Raw genomic sequence first — 15,132 nt, forward strand, 5'->3', positions numbered from 1 at the left:
TGATTGATTAACCTGGACTTGTTTCCCCTGTATATAGATCCTTAATTTTAAAATTTGGGTTTCTCTAGTAATTGCTTGTATCAACTTCTTCTAGCTTGATTGGTCCCAAATTAACCACATCACAATCCTACTCTGAAAACTCAGATTTCCACAGAAATACTGCCTACAGAAAATATTTCTGATGGCATGGCTGTCTAAAAACAGGGAGGGAAAGTAATGTTACCCAAAAGGCAGATAGACCTACCTGCTCAAAGACATCCTGGTGACAGGAAAGGACAGGTCCAGTGAATAGGTTTTTAATCACACTGAGATCCAATATCTGGTCTCCAATTGCCACACCAATTCTTTGTCTTGGCTATAAGTGGAAAATGCAGTTTATTTTTTGTGGAAAGTCCTGGGGAGATATTAGAAGCCAAATCTAGCATCTGAAGAAAAAAAAAACCTAAAGATCATCATCATCTCAAGAATAAGTTGTCTTTCCTAAAATTGCTTCTCTCTAAAGGCCTGTGAAATGCATTTTTTTTCTCTTTTCTACACAAACTCATTTGCCTCCAGCTGTGCTATAGACCCAAATATGTTCTGAATGACAAGATATACTATACTGTAAGTCACATCTCATAGATAAAATAATTCCATATCTTTTTAAAGGGCAAGAAGGAAGGGGCAGGGAAAGGATATTGTACCTGTGAAGTGGGAAATGAACCAGGTTCACTAGGTGATAAGAGAGTCAGAATTTTTGAGCTTGTCCAAGCTTGGAGGTCTAGCTTCCCACCCAGGGTAGGAATCATTTCTACAACATCCCTTATTCCTGTGATCAATCATACAGATTCTCCTTGAAGAGCTCAAAGTAATGAGGAGCTCACCACTTCACACAGTAGGTCATTACGGTGTTGGGTTCAGCTGTTGAGGCAAACAGGTGTCAGTAGATACAAGGCTGGATTTAAATCCTGCCTTAGACATTTACTGTTCATGCAACCCTGGGAGGGTCATTCAACCTCTCTCAACCTCAGTTTCCTCACTCGTAAAGTGGGGATAATACCAACTACTTTACACAGTTGTAATGAAGATCAAATGAGGTGACATATACAAATTGCTTTGCAAACCTTAAAGCACTATAAAAATGCTAGCTATCCGTACTGGGCACCCCAGACAATCATGCAATCATAGAACCGAAGAGCTGGAAAGGCTCTTAGAGATTATCCAAACTCAATCTCTTCATTTTAAAGATGAGTAAATTGAAACCCCAAAGAGATTAAAGTGATTTGCCCAAGGCCCTCTAGTTACCTCATTATGGTACAGTAGAAAGACCAATGGACTGGATGGCTTGGGTTCTAATTCCAGCTCCATCTCTATCTTCCTGGCTGATCTTGGCAAGTCACAACTTCTATGAACCTCACTGTTTTCAGTCATAAAATGTGGAAGATGATCCTAAGGTCTCTTTCTCCCAGATCTGGAATCTTATTTCCCCATGTTAAGTATTATTTGCGAAAATATGACAGTTGATAGATTCAATATGGTCCTTCTACTACTCTGTTGTTGCTGTTATTCAGTTGTTTCAATTGTGTCCAACTCTTTGTGACCCCATTTGGGGTTTTCTTGGCAGAGATACTGCAGTGGTTTGTCATTTCCTTCTCCAGCTCATTTTACAGATGAGGAAACTGAGGCAAATAGGGTTTCGTGATTTGCCCATCATCATACAGCTAGTAAGTATCTGAGGCTGGATTTGAACTCAGGCCTTCCTGACTCCAGGCCTGGCACTCTATCCACTGCACCACCTAGCTTCCCCTACTACTTCTCAGAATCAGATATACTGCAACCTAAATCATATTTATGAATGATATTATTGTTCAAACTGATTAAAAAACTAAGGTCCAACAAAACCACATTACCATTAATAATTGTTTGACCATCAGGACTTTTTCCTGGATATGACTTAACTAATGAATTAATTAATCTAATAATAAAATGCAATGATGCCTTTTGGATTTACATTAAAGTCATCTACACACACACATACACACACACACACACACACACTCCCTCCCTCCCTTGTAGCAAAGAAAAACGGTTAAGCAAAACCAAGTGACAGAGAGGGTGCAACATTTCATGGATGTAAGATGTTTACAATATAATCTAAATATTTTTAAAAAGCCCATAATGGTCTTTGGCTGTTAAAAATGTGGTAGTAAATACTCTGCAAAACACATTTCTGGAGTTGTTGGTATTATTATTAACTCATAGTTCTCTAAAGCAACTCTCTGGGACTATAGGTTGCAAAGCAGGTGCTGATCTGATAAAGTTCCCTCAGTGAGAAAGGGGTCAGTCAAGACGATAAGCATGTATTAAATTCTTATATGCCCAGCTTAGTGAATACAAAGAAAAGGGGGAAAACCCATCCAGTTCCTGCCCTCAAGACACATACATTCTAAAGGGAGAAAACAACATGCAAATAGCTAGGTACATACAAGCCATCTACAGAGTGCATGAAGGTAGTCTGAAAGGGGAAGGCGCTAGCAACTGTTGGGGGTAGAGGAAGAGACCAGGAAAGGTCTCCTGCAGATTGAAATCACAGGTTCATTTAAAACAACAAAAAACAACAGCCACAAAATCACCACCCAAATGAAAGCTAGAGACACATGGTAGGCAATTATTGAACGTTTTTTGAATTGATTTCAATTTCTTTTTTTTTTCAGCTTAGAGGACTCTTTCTTTGGAATTTAAGATAAATTCCTTATCTACTTTGAAGTACTTAAATTTAACAAGTATCTAGTATTTACTCATTGTCTTATACTTTGTGGAGTATTTGGGAAATATGAGCCAAATTAATTATTAATTATAATCACTGTTGTTATGTTACATTAAGATTTATAAGGTCCTTTCCACACAACCAGTGAGGCAGTTAGCGTTACAATATTATGTTAGGACATCATTATGTCTAACATATAGATGAGGAAGCAAAGCTTAAAACATGTGACGTGTCCAGGATGAAACAATATACAGCCAGTGAAGTTATGGACCAAGACCTAATCTTCCATCTCCTGACTCCATGTCTAGTAAACTTTCTGCTGTACCATGTTGCCTCATTTATAATATGTGTGTAAGCACTTACTTTTTCTTTTTGAGCACTTACTTCCCTTTAAATTCCTCCCCTCCCCCCACCATTGAACTCTTCCTTGTAACAAGGAAAATCATTTAAATAAAGTCAACAAAGTGATATCTGCAACATTCTACATCTGTAGTCCCCGACTTGCCTCCTGGGAGGAGAGAGGAGTGGAGTGTTGCATTCAATTTCCAGGACCAAGAATGTTCATACAATTTATTAAACAGATTTTTAGTGTTGTAGTTCACATTAGTGCAGTCATTGTTTCTATTGTTCTCTTGGCTCTGCTTTCCTCACTCCATCACTTCATGGAAATCTTGTCATACTTCTCTTAATTCCTTCTATTCTTCATTTCTTATGGAGCAGCAATATTCCATAACATTCAAACACTAGTTTCTTCAACCATTCTCCAATCAATGGACACTCATTTGGTTTCCAGGTTTTTGCTTTTTATACTTCTCTTGAGTCTTGTATTTGAAGATCAAATTTTCTGTTGAGCTCTGGTCTTTTCATCAGGAAGGTTTGGAAGTCTCCTATTTTGTTGAATGTCCATCTCCTCCCTAAAAGATTATGTTCAATTTCACTGGGTAGTTAATCCTTGGTTGTAATCCAAGCTCCTTTGCTTTATGGAATGTCATATTCAATGCCCTCTGATCTTTTAATGTAGAAGCTGCAAGGTCCTGCGCAATCCTGACTGTGGTTCCATGATATTTAAATTATTTCTTTCTGGCTGCTTATAGTATTTTCTCTTTGACCTGGTAATTTTGGAATTTGCTATAATATTCCTTGGTATTTTCAATTTGGGATCTCTTTCAGGAGGTGATTGGTGGATTCTCTCGATGACTATTTTACCCTCTGGTTCTAGGACCCTCAGGACAGTTGATTTCGATTTCCTACCAGATGAATCTTACAACCACTGTGAGACACACTAAAGCTTCAAGTAATAATAATTATACCTGTTCTAAAATGTTTATAGCAGCTCTCTTTGTGGTGGCAAAGAACTGGACATTGAGGGGTGCTCATCAATGGGAGAGTGGCTAAACAAGCTGTGGTATATAACTGTGATGGAATACTACTATACTGTAAGAAATGACGAGCTGCTTCTCAGCAATACAATGATCTAAGACAATTCCAGGGGATTCATGATGGAAGGTATTATCTACACCCAGAGAAAGAACTATGGCATCTGAATGCAGATTGAAGCATACTATTTTCTCTTTTTTTTCATTTTTCAGGGTTTTTCTCTTTTGTTCTGATTGTTCTTTCACAGCATGAATAATGTGGGAATATGTTTAATATGATTGTACATGTATGACATGTACGACATGTACAACATACAGATTGCACATCGTCTTGGGAAGGGAGGAGGAGAGGAAGGCGGAAAAATTTGGAACTCAAAATAATATAGAAGTGAATGTTGAAAACTAAAAATAATTAATTAATTTTTAAAAAACTACTTCTTCCCGCTCCCCCAAAAATGATGAGCTGATTGATTTTAGAAAAACATAGAAAGACTTGCATGAAATAATGAAGGTGAAATGGGCAAAACCAAAAGAAATCTGTAAACAGCAGCAACAATATTATATGAAGAATAACTGTGAACAACTAAGTCAAATCAACTACAAAGGACCTATGAATATGTTATCCACATCTAGAGAAAGAACTGATAAATAAAAGAATGCACACGGGCAGCTAGGTGGCGCAGTGGATAGAGCACCCGCCCTGGATTCAGGAGGACCTGAGTTCAGATGTAGCCTCAGACATGGTACTTACTAGCTGTGTGACTGTAGGCAAGTAGGATCACACAATCACTTCAAGACATCAACCTGTTTCAGGGGGAAAGAAGTTCCGTTAAGTGTGGGCTACAGGGTAAAATGGAATTTCCTGGAGGCTGGGCAACATTGCTTTAAGTCTGGAAATTCTGGCTTTACTCATCCAATAAAAAAAAAACAAAAAACAACAACTCTTTCCAGAAAGATAATATATTCATCAGTGATACCAAAAACTGAATAGAACAGTCAATATGAAGTTAATATTAATATTTTAACTTTTCCCCTCAAAACTTTACAATGTTAAGGAGATAGATAGAGAGACAGACAGACAGACAGACAGACACAGAGAGAGAGTGCTCAATTACATACATGCTGTAAGTAAATAACTAAGTTGACAGGTTAGGTTACTTTAGATAAAGTAGTAGACAGAGAGCTATCTTCTGAGCCAGGAAGACCTGGGGTCAAGTCCTAGTTCAAATGTGACGCATAGTGGCTGTGTGATCAGGTGATCAGGGACAAACACATAATATTTCAGTGCCCTGGGGAATGCTCTAAGACTATAAGTTACACAGAGGGTGCTAACCTGCACACTCACCTAGGAGTTTTCTGTACCGATGAAATCAGAGGTTCAGTCTACTTCCCTCTTTCCTATTGGCAGGCTAATCCTCCAGTATGGTGGGGAGGAGGAAATCTTCAAGGCTAGTCACTTAAAAAAATTTTTTTTCTTGCTCCACATTGGATGTTTTTATAATACTTAGCTACATGACAAATGAATGTTCTTTAAATAATGCTTAACTATGTTCCATAAAACTATTTTCCAATCATGTCTTAAAGGTCACTCTTCTCCTCTAATAGTTACCTCACGCTGATTGTCAAAAATATCACATTTTCTCCTGTCATTGCCAGGCAAACTAGTTTTTGTTTGGAGGTAGGTAAGGAAAGGGAGATCATGGAATCAGATAGAGAAGGAATCATATTACAACTGTTTATCACACTAAGAAGTAACTAATAATCCCAAGGACCCTTAGGAAGTCAATTTCAAAATTCTGAATTAACTGTTATAGAGGTTGGGTTGTTTTTTTTTTTAATCTTTTCTGAAAAGGAGGTGAAATAGACTTCCTCTCTCACAGGGCTTCCCCTCAGTTGCTGTTTCAGCACATTTCTACACCTAAACATCAGAGGAGTGTGATGATATCAAACTTCATCCTAAGAGCTGTTGCAGGGTTGTTCTGGACAAATGAAGGCATTTATGCAACAGAACTTCATTTCTCATAGAGTCTAACTTGACTCCTACTTTACCTTCTCCAACGGGTTTTCCTGCAGTTGATTCCCACTTATTGCTTAGAGTTCACATGAGGTCCAATTAGGACCATAGGATTACAGATCTAGAGCTGAAAAGGACCTGAGGTCATCTAGCGCTCCCCCCAACCCACTTTTACATATGAGGAAACAGATGCAGAGATGTTAAAGGAGTTACCCAAAGTCATACAGGTAGTATCAGTGACAAGACTGGAAGTCAGATTCTTTGACTTGAGAGTCAGTGGTCACTGCACTATGCCACTTACTTAGATAAAAATTAGAAAGACATCATCGGGGTTCATTATTGGAAGGGTCATCTTGGAAAGCTTGTGTCTGGCTAACTTAAGTTAAATTTTAACTGGGTAGTCTATTTGAATTGCGTTGTCAGATTTAGGTTTAACTTCTTATCACATTACAACATCCCAAGAACCTCTGGTATAGTTAAGATGTTGGGAAATCACAGTAACAAGAAAGTTCATGTCTTTGAAAAGTCCTAATGGCAAATCACTGAAAATAGAAACTTCATAATATTGCATATGATGGACATATGTGTTCAACATTAAGATCAGAAATTTAACCAAGAATGAACACAAAATGTAACTGTTAGCCTAACCCCTTTCAGGGCAGCTTTTCCCTTTTCTAATATATTTTAACTACTATAATAGAACAGTCCAGCCACTTTAACAAGTCTCTATTTACTGAGGTCCTGCTCAGGACAACTCGGGTGCTCATTCAATTAGCCCTGATGCTGGGCATAGAACTAAAGAAAAGACTGGCCACTCAATCTCTTGGAGATTTGGGGTGAAGCATAAGGTTACTTTTCCAAATGGTCAGTGACACCCTCCCATGTATCAGGCAAGACTAGCTACCCTTAAGACTAGCTGCGGATACAAACCAAATTTTAGTGCATCAGAAAGAACATTGGCCTGGAATTTGCTCCGGCCCCAGCTCTGCAAATAACCTACCGTGTGAGCTTGTCCCTAGACCTCTCTGACCTATAATCTCTTTATCAAAAAAGAAGGGAGTTTGATTAGATGATCTCTAAGGTTTGTTTTGGTTCCCTGAAGCTGTGGTTCCATGGGTCAAATGCCAAGAACACTGGGATAACAAACAGATGCAGAGGAAGCACAAGCCAGAGAAGAGTAACGAAGGATAACAAACAGGGGAAAAGAGATCACTAAAATGAGGTTAAATTTAGATGAATTTAAAAACCAAGGTTTCTTAAAACAGAGGAGACATACCTGCCTCCTCACAGCAGAGATAGAATGTTGTACACACTCTCAGATACAGTCTCTACACTGGATAGCTTTGCTAAATTGTTGCTCCTAAACGGCCTGCCATGCTGTGGTTCACGGGGTCAGAAGGAACTGGACACAACTGAACGACGGAACAACAACAATCACAAGGGAGGGCTGGAGTAGGATGTGAGAAGAGGATTGCTTTTTCCCCACAGAAACGAGTATGATATAAAGAGAAAATACATACATACACACACACACATATATATATATATATACACATACACACATACATCTGTGGATGTGTGTATATATATATACACACACCCATACATATATACACACACACATATATATATGTATGTATATAGGTGTGGTGGGTCCCATAGCGATACACCAATGCATGTGTTCTCTCTCTCAACATATATGATATGTATTATATTACATTATACTCTATATAATACATGTTCTTTATATCTAATATATACATTCTTTATATATAATCTGTTATATAATATACAATCGATAATATAATATATAATATAGCATTGATAATATATAATATATAGTATAATAATATATGTTATATATATGGGGAGAGAGAGAGAGAGAGAATTTGCATTGGTGTATTGGCATGGGACCCCAGATCTATACATCTGTTTTATTAGAAAGCTATACCTCAGTTTTTCCATCTGTAAAGTTGGGAGAATAATAATATAAGGTTTGGGTTTGTTTTTTTTTAATTGTGAATTCCCAACTAATAAATATTCTTTATATACAAATGGCTGGCTCATAACACACCAGAACCGGACTCTACCCCCAGGGAAACAAAAGCTTTTCTTTCTTCTTTATACTGCTAGATACCACTAGTCTGTGGCTGTGGCAGATGAAGAAGAAGGAGAAAGAGGGGCACTTGTCATCTGGTTGTCAGCTGGGCCAGGCCAGGGACACAGAAGAAGTTAAGAGAGGAGACAACGTACATGCTCCTGATTTCACCATGGTTCATTCAGGGTGCAGGGATGAGTGCTAAAGGGAGGTAGTGTGGTACAGTGGGACAAGAACTAGATGTCGATACTTCAATTTAAATAAATAAATATTTACTAAGTGCCTACTACAGGTTGGGAACTGTGCTAAGAGTTTGGGATACAAAGATAAACACAAAATAGTCCTTAGCCTGAAGGGGCATGTATCTTATGGCGCTGCGGGTGGGGTATAAAGTGTTCAGATACAAAAGTACTAAATAATTTGTGGAGGGACAGAACATTGACAACTGGGGAGGGGGATATCAGAAAACGTTTGCATAGAACTTGATATATGGAAAAGGCAAAGATGAAAACGAAGTTCATCTCCCTGTCCCTACCCAACCAGAAGAAACAGGAAGATAGATAAGGTCTAGCAGCCTTGACCTTTCCCCTGAAAGACCACCCCATGGAAACCGAGAGCATTACAATTCGTCTGCTATACTCTGCTAACAAACTCCTACCACCTTTAACTCTTCCTGCTGTTGTTCAGTTGCTTGTCACGTATGACTCTTCATAACCCCATTTGGGGGTTTTCTTGGCAAAGATACTAGAGTGGGTTGCCATGTCCTTTTCCAGCTCATTTTACAGATGAGGAAACTGAGACAAACAGGGTTAAGTGACTTGTCCAGGGTCATACAGCTAGTAAGTATCTGAGGCCAGTTTTGAACGCAGAAAGAGGAGTCTTCCAACTTTGGGCCCAGCACTCCAGCCACTGTGCCACCTAGCTGGCCTCACTCTTTTTTTTTTTTTTTTTTAGGCAGCTGGGGTTAAGTGACTTGCCCAGGGCCACACAGCTAGTAAGTGTCAAGTGTTTGGTCTGAGGCTGGATATGAACTCAGGTCCACCTGACTTTAGGGCCGGTGTGCCGGCCGCGCCATGCACTCTCCTCCCATAAGGAGCAGGCTGCCAGAGTCATACTTACCAGTCTTCGGAGCCTACCCGGATAAACACACAGAGACGAGCCAACCAGGAGGTGCCAACACCCGAGCTTTATTCAGAGGCCATCACAGCAAGGCCAAGCAGGAAGGCCATAGCAAGAGAGCAGGAGCAAAGAGAGAGCAAGCTCTGACCACAACTGTTCCTTAAGTACCTACTTAGCCTCTCCTCCTCAGCCCGCCTACTAGTCATTGATTGTAGGGTCAGATACCAGAAGGGGATGTCTGGGTTTAGCGCACCAAGGGAGAGGAAGTGACGCAGGAGGCTAGGACCGGATACAGGAGGCTAGGACCGGATACAGGAAGGAGACGTCTGGGATTAGTGCATAGACAAAGAGTACGTGACCTAGGTAGTCAGGCCCAGATACCGGGAGGAGGCGTCTGGGGCCAGTGCTACACAAAGGGAAGGTACGTGACCCAGGAAATCAGGAAGGACACAGGAAGGAGGCGTCTGGGGTTGACGTTGCATTTAGGGGGGGACTAAGCAAAGGGAACTCGTCCTCTGCCGTCCCACTCCCACGTGGCACAGCCCCCTGCCTCAGGAGCACGTGCTCCGGCTACTTCCTTCTATCCTGATCCTTCCCCAGCTTATCTCACATAGCACTGCCCACTGCCTCGGAGCTTCTCTGTATCCAGCCCATCCCAGTTCACCACAACTCCACCTACCACAGCCCCTGCCTCGGGAGCGTGAGCTCCGGTTACTTCCTAATGCCCAGATCCTACCCCAATCTTGCCACAACTCTCACCTGGCAGCAGCCAACATCAGACAGTCCCTCACAGGCCGGTGCTCTATCCACTGCACCACCTGGTTGCCCTGCCCTCACTCTTTATAGCCCTGTATTAATCACCAGCTGCCTAGGACTAAAAGACCCCCAATCACCACACCCCAATCTTATTATCATCCTCCTCTTCAACCCCACTCATGTCCCACTTTAAACTATACCCACCTCTTCTATTGTGTCCTCTGGAATTCCATGTCCATAATGAACAATCTTTCCTTCATTCTGAACCTCTCCCACATTGGTTGTACCTTTTCTCACACTCCCAACACACTGTTCGTAGAGAGGAAGTGAAAATACTCCCCGCTACTCTTCCCTTTGCCTCCATCAATCAGCAATCTCTCCTCTTCTATGGTTGGTGCTACTAAAAAAAGTTCACCCTTTAAGGATCATGGTGGCTATTTGATACAGGCTGCAAGCTCGTTTTTCCTTTCTCAGAGTACGACACCTAATTTGCCATCTTTTTCTCTTCCCTATCTCCTACCATTATATTAAAAACTTCATCATTCATATTCATGCTCCCTTAGATTCCCTAAACTCCCAGTTCCTCAAACTCTTTTCCTCCTATGACTCACTCCTTTACTCTGCCTCAACTATACACAGGTACAGTAACACTATGAATCACCCTTCCTCCTAAGTGTTCCTTCCACTTCTTTGATTCAATGTTCTGACATTCCTCTATCTGACCACAACCTCCTACCATTCCATCTCTCTCTATGTCTTATAGTTAAACAATTCAACTCCACACTCTCAGGTCTATTCTCAAATCCCCAGCTCCCTCGTGCATCATCCATTATCAAATTCCATCTCTGGATTGATGCTGTTATCTGCTTCCTCAGCTCCTACTCACATGCTGCTGACATAGTTGGATGCTGAGACCAAAGACAGAAGGCATGGTTTCAAAGGTTTTTTCCATGTAAACAGAGTCATTGAAAGTTTTGGGAAATTAAAAGTAATCTAACATGGTATAACAGGAAAAAAAAGCAATGGATTCTCAGGATGAAAGCCTGGGTTTTTCATCCTAGTTCTTCCATTTATCAAGTGATATTGGCAAAGTCATAGCCTCTCTGAACCACATTTTCTTCAACTATTGGACTAGATAACCTCTAGGGTCCCTGAGTGCTTTCAGTCAATGATCCTTAGAGCTTTCAAAATCAAGGTAATTATTATCACAGAAACTAGCATAATAACAATGGTCTTCATCTTCATTCATTCTTTCAATCATTCATCAAGCATTTCTCAAAGCTAGATGGCACCATGGATGAAGTGCCAGTTATAGAATAAAGGAGATCTGAGTTAAAATCCATTCTCAGAGACTTGCTAGCTATGCAACCCTGGGCAAGACACATAACCTCTGTCTGCTTCAGTTTTCCCATAGTAATGGCACCTACTCAACAGGGTTGAGGATCAAATGAGATAATATTTGTAAAGTGCTTTGCAAACCTTAAGATGCTAGCCATTAGCATCTGTCTATTTCAGTCTGACTAGGTAGAAAGTAAATTAAATTCTTCTTCTGGATACAGACGTGTACTATGAGTGCAGAATGTTGCATATTCAACATGAAACATCCGGTGTGTTTGCTTTACCAGTCTATTTGGCTTAAATGTTTTTCTTTGTTATAAGGAAGGATTCAATGTGGTGTTTGGGAAGGAAGAGCATATCAAAACAAGACTGCAAAAACCGCAAAAACAAAATATCTATAAAATCTAAAAAAAAAATAGTATTAAACAAAAAACAATAAAGCAAGGAGCCAAAGTGAAATTACCTAACTGGCAGGAAGCTACCCTTATTCTTGTGATCTGGCATTGAAGCGATGAAAAGGACTAGGGGAAAAAACGTGTCTGGTCCTAGTTTTACTACTAAATAGCTATGTGATATGGGGCAAGAAACTTCATCTTTATATAAAATCACCAGATTTCTCATCTATGGGATGTGATGGGCCTGTGAAGTGGTCTTCCAGTTCTAATATTTTATAGATTTAAAAGCCTAACCCAGTTCAGAGCCCATTCAAGGTATTTGTGAGCCCTAGTCAAGGTTTCAAAATGTTGCTGCTGCCTGTCCATAAGGAACTTTGACCCTTCATTGCATGTAATAACACACATGGCCTGGCTTATCACAAAAAAATGCTAATGTGATCCAGAGAGTGAAACTTTCTACAAGAAAATTATGTGCATTTATAAAAAATAATGTTAAAAAGAATGCCTACTCCCCTACAAGTTGTGACATAGGTGGCTGCCTAACTCACCTACTCCTAGTCTGGGTTCACTTAGAAAATGTTGTAGAGAGGTACCAATACTTAACTTAGGATTCTGAAGAGACTGTTTGAATCCTGTCTCCTACACTCAATAGCTCTGTAACCATGGGTAAATCACTTAACCTCTCTGCCCTTGTTTCCTAGTCTGTAAAATGAGGGTGATAATGGCCTGTAGTACCTATCTCTCAGAGTGGCTGAAAAAATCAAACGAGATAATGTGTGCTAATTTAAGGGTGTGTGTGTGTGTGTGTGATTACTATGATTAGCTAAGTTTGCCTTGAACATAGTTGTTGATTTCTTCCATGACCCCATTTGAGGTTTTCTTGGTGAAGATACCAGAGTGATTTGCATGTCTCTCATTTTACAGATGATGAAACTGAGGCAAACAGGGTGAAGTGACTTACTCAGAGTCACCCAACTAGTGTCTGAAGCCAGATTTGAACTCAGGTCCTCCTGACTCCAGGGCTTGGCCATTCTATTCACTGTGACACCTAGCTGAGGCCTGGCCCTAAAGTCAGAAATACTTATTTTCCTGAGTTCAAATCTAGCCTCAGACACTTATTATCTGGGTGACCCTGGGCAAGTCACTTCACCTTGTTTGCCTCAATTTCCTCATCTGCAAAATGAGCTGGAGAAGAAAATGGCAAACCACTCCCGTATCTTTGCCAAGAAAACCCCAAATGAGGTCACAGAGAGTCGGATAAGAAACGACTGAAAACAACAAATTTACCTTGCAAATAAAGAGGAGAGGTGGAGGAAAACAAAGGCAAACGCTAGGCTTTTTAAAGCAACAGTTCCAAAGGAAAAAAAAAAATGAGTCCGTTTTTTAAAAAATGTCACCTTTTTAAAAAGGGACCAGTTCAAAATCCCTGATTGCTCTGACTCTGGCCTTACACCTAGGAATATTTTCACCTTCTATACCTCGAACCATAGCTGCATGCTCCAGAGTTACCCACCCCACTGCCAACAAGTGAGTCATGCCACCCACCACCGTTCTCCAGTGTCCGCCTCCAGAAGCAGAATGAGAACATAAGAACCAGGTAAACCGGTTCAGGTGTCCCAAAACGTCCTCCCTCTATTCCCTTCCGCACCTCAAAGCAGGAGAGCCGAGAAGCTGAGCTTAAGTAGAGGGACTCTGGGCTCACATAAAAGAAAACTGAAGAGACTTGGCCTGTTGCCTGCGAGACTAACACCGCCAGGAACTGACGGTGGCCTCTTCTCTGCAGCCTTTGCTGGACAGAGCGCGGGGATCAGCAGGACAGGGCTCAGCTCCGGAAAGCCTGAAGCCGGGAAGCTTCGGGGAGCAGAACTGGGGCGGGGATCGGGTAAAAGGGGCCTGATACTCCCTGGCTCCAGCCCAAGCGACCCTTTCAGATCCCGACCCCGCCCCTCCACCCGACAAAGCAGAGAGGTCTGCGCCTCAGTTTCCCCACCTGTAAAAGGAGGAGTTTGGAGGGCCCGGTCTCCAAGCTCCTCCTCCAGCTCTCAGTCCCACGAGACTCACGTTCTCTGGGGTGGAGAAGACTCCGTAGGGCAGGTTCTGAATGGGGAAGTCCGAGTTCTCGGCCACGGGGATAAAGGACATGCTTGGTTGGACGGGGTCGTCTCCGTTCAGGGCTCAGTAGCAGCTACCTCCTCGCCCGCGCCGTGCGTTGCGCGATCTGTGCTCCGTGCTCCGTGCTCTCAGAGGCTCCTCTAGGTCTCTGAACCTGAGACCCTAAAGCTAGCTGCGGGCCGACTCCTCCCTTCCCGCCCGCCCCCTAGTTGGCAGCCAATAGGCTCCCCATCTGCGCAGCTTGGCCCCTCCTGCTCTCGCGCAGCCCCCGTCCCTTTCCCTCCCGCTCCTCCTTCAACCCACCCCTACATCCGGCCCGGCCGGCCTCCAACCCTGCAACCCCTCCAGGGCTTGCATTAATGCAATTGTAATCCAGGTCCTGCTGTGACTCAGCTGAAAAGGAAAGCCGTTACTTTCTTGGCTGTAACACGATGTTTGCGGAGTCTCCTGCAGCCATCACAAAAAACCCCGCCAGTCGCCTGCACCCGGATCTGCTCCACTTTGCACCCCTGTGGTCACCCCGCCTTCCTTTTGTGAGACCTCTGCGCACCTACACTTTGAAGGCTCGCTCTGTGGGCGAAATGTCACAAGTTAGAGGATGCACAGCTGGAGGCGCCCACAAACTTTTGTGCAAACCGGGGGTTGGATTGACAGGCAGCGCTAGATTTGAAGGTAGAATATTTAGAGTATAATAATCCTGCCTGGACCGTTTACGAGCTGGGCTTCCCCAGGCAAGTCACTTTTCCTTTCTCAGTCTCAGTTTCCACACTTGTAAAATGAGAAAGGGTTAGACATAGTCTCCAAAGCCCCTTCCAGTTCAAAAATATTATGATCCTAATAAACAGGAAGTGGTTTGGGGTGCTTTGGGGTGCTTTGTTTGGAGCTGTTACACGAAAAGTAATAAACATGCTCCCTGGATTTATAGGATTATAGATTCAAAGGCAGAAAAGTTCTTCAAGAGTAAGAGATGAAATGTCTTGCCCAAGACTACAGAATTAGTAAACAGAAGTAGACCTCCAACCGAGGTCCTTTGATTCAGATCTAACCCTCTTGATAGTACCTGGCTGCTTTTGAGTTTATAATTTAGAGACAGGAGGTGACCCCAAAAAAGTCAGAGAACAATCCAAACCTTGCTAGCATTGTTAAATTGTGTGACCTTTATGTGTAGCTTATTTATG

The 15,132-nt window shown here is 41.8% G+C and overlaps 1 protein-coding gene across 2 annotated transcripts in view; it reads right to left on the reverse strand.

The window, feature by feature from the left end:
• The window catches only part of FAH (fumarylacetoacetate hydrolase), a 54,372-nt gene extending 40,247 nt beyond the window's left edge, over positions 1–14,125 (reverse strand). The window contains exons 1-3 of one of the 2 annotated variants that reach the window (XM_027851467.1): positions 13,904–13,923; positions 4,874–4,926; positions 245–355 (exon numbers count right to left, since the gene is read on the reverse strand). Coding sequence is in view for 1 of the 2 variants with exons in the window: in XM_027851465.1 (XP_027707266.1) it covers positions 245–355; positions 13,904–13,984 (192 nt within the window). In the remaining variant the exon portion in view is untranslated. Of the gene's footprint in view, positions 1–244; positions 356–4,873; positions 4,927–13,903 lie in introns of both variants that reach the window. The other variant, XM_027851465.1, reaches the window with a different exon arrangement.
• Between the last annotated feature and the right edge of the window lie 1,007 nt (positions 14,126–15,132).

Source organism: Vombatus ursinus, unplaced genomic scaffold (genome assembly GCF_900497805.2).
Source record: "Vombatus ursinus unplaced genomic scaffold, bare-nosed wombat genome assembly UNPS02009205.1, whole genome shotgun sequence".
In the NCBI taxonomy this organism is placed as follows: domain Eukaryota; kingdom Metazoa; phylum Chordata; class Mammalia; order Diprotodontia; family Vombatidae; genus Vombatus; species Vombatus ursinus.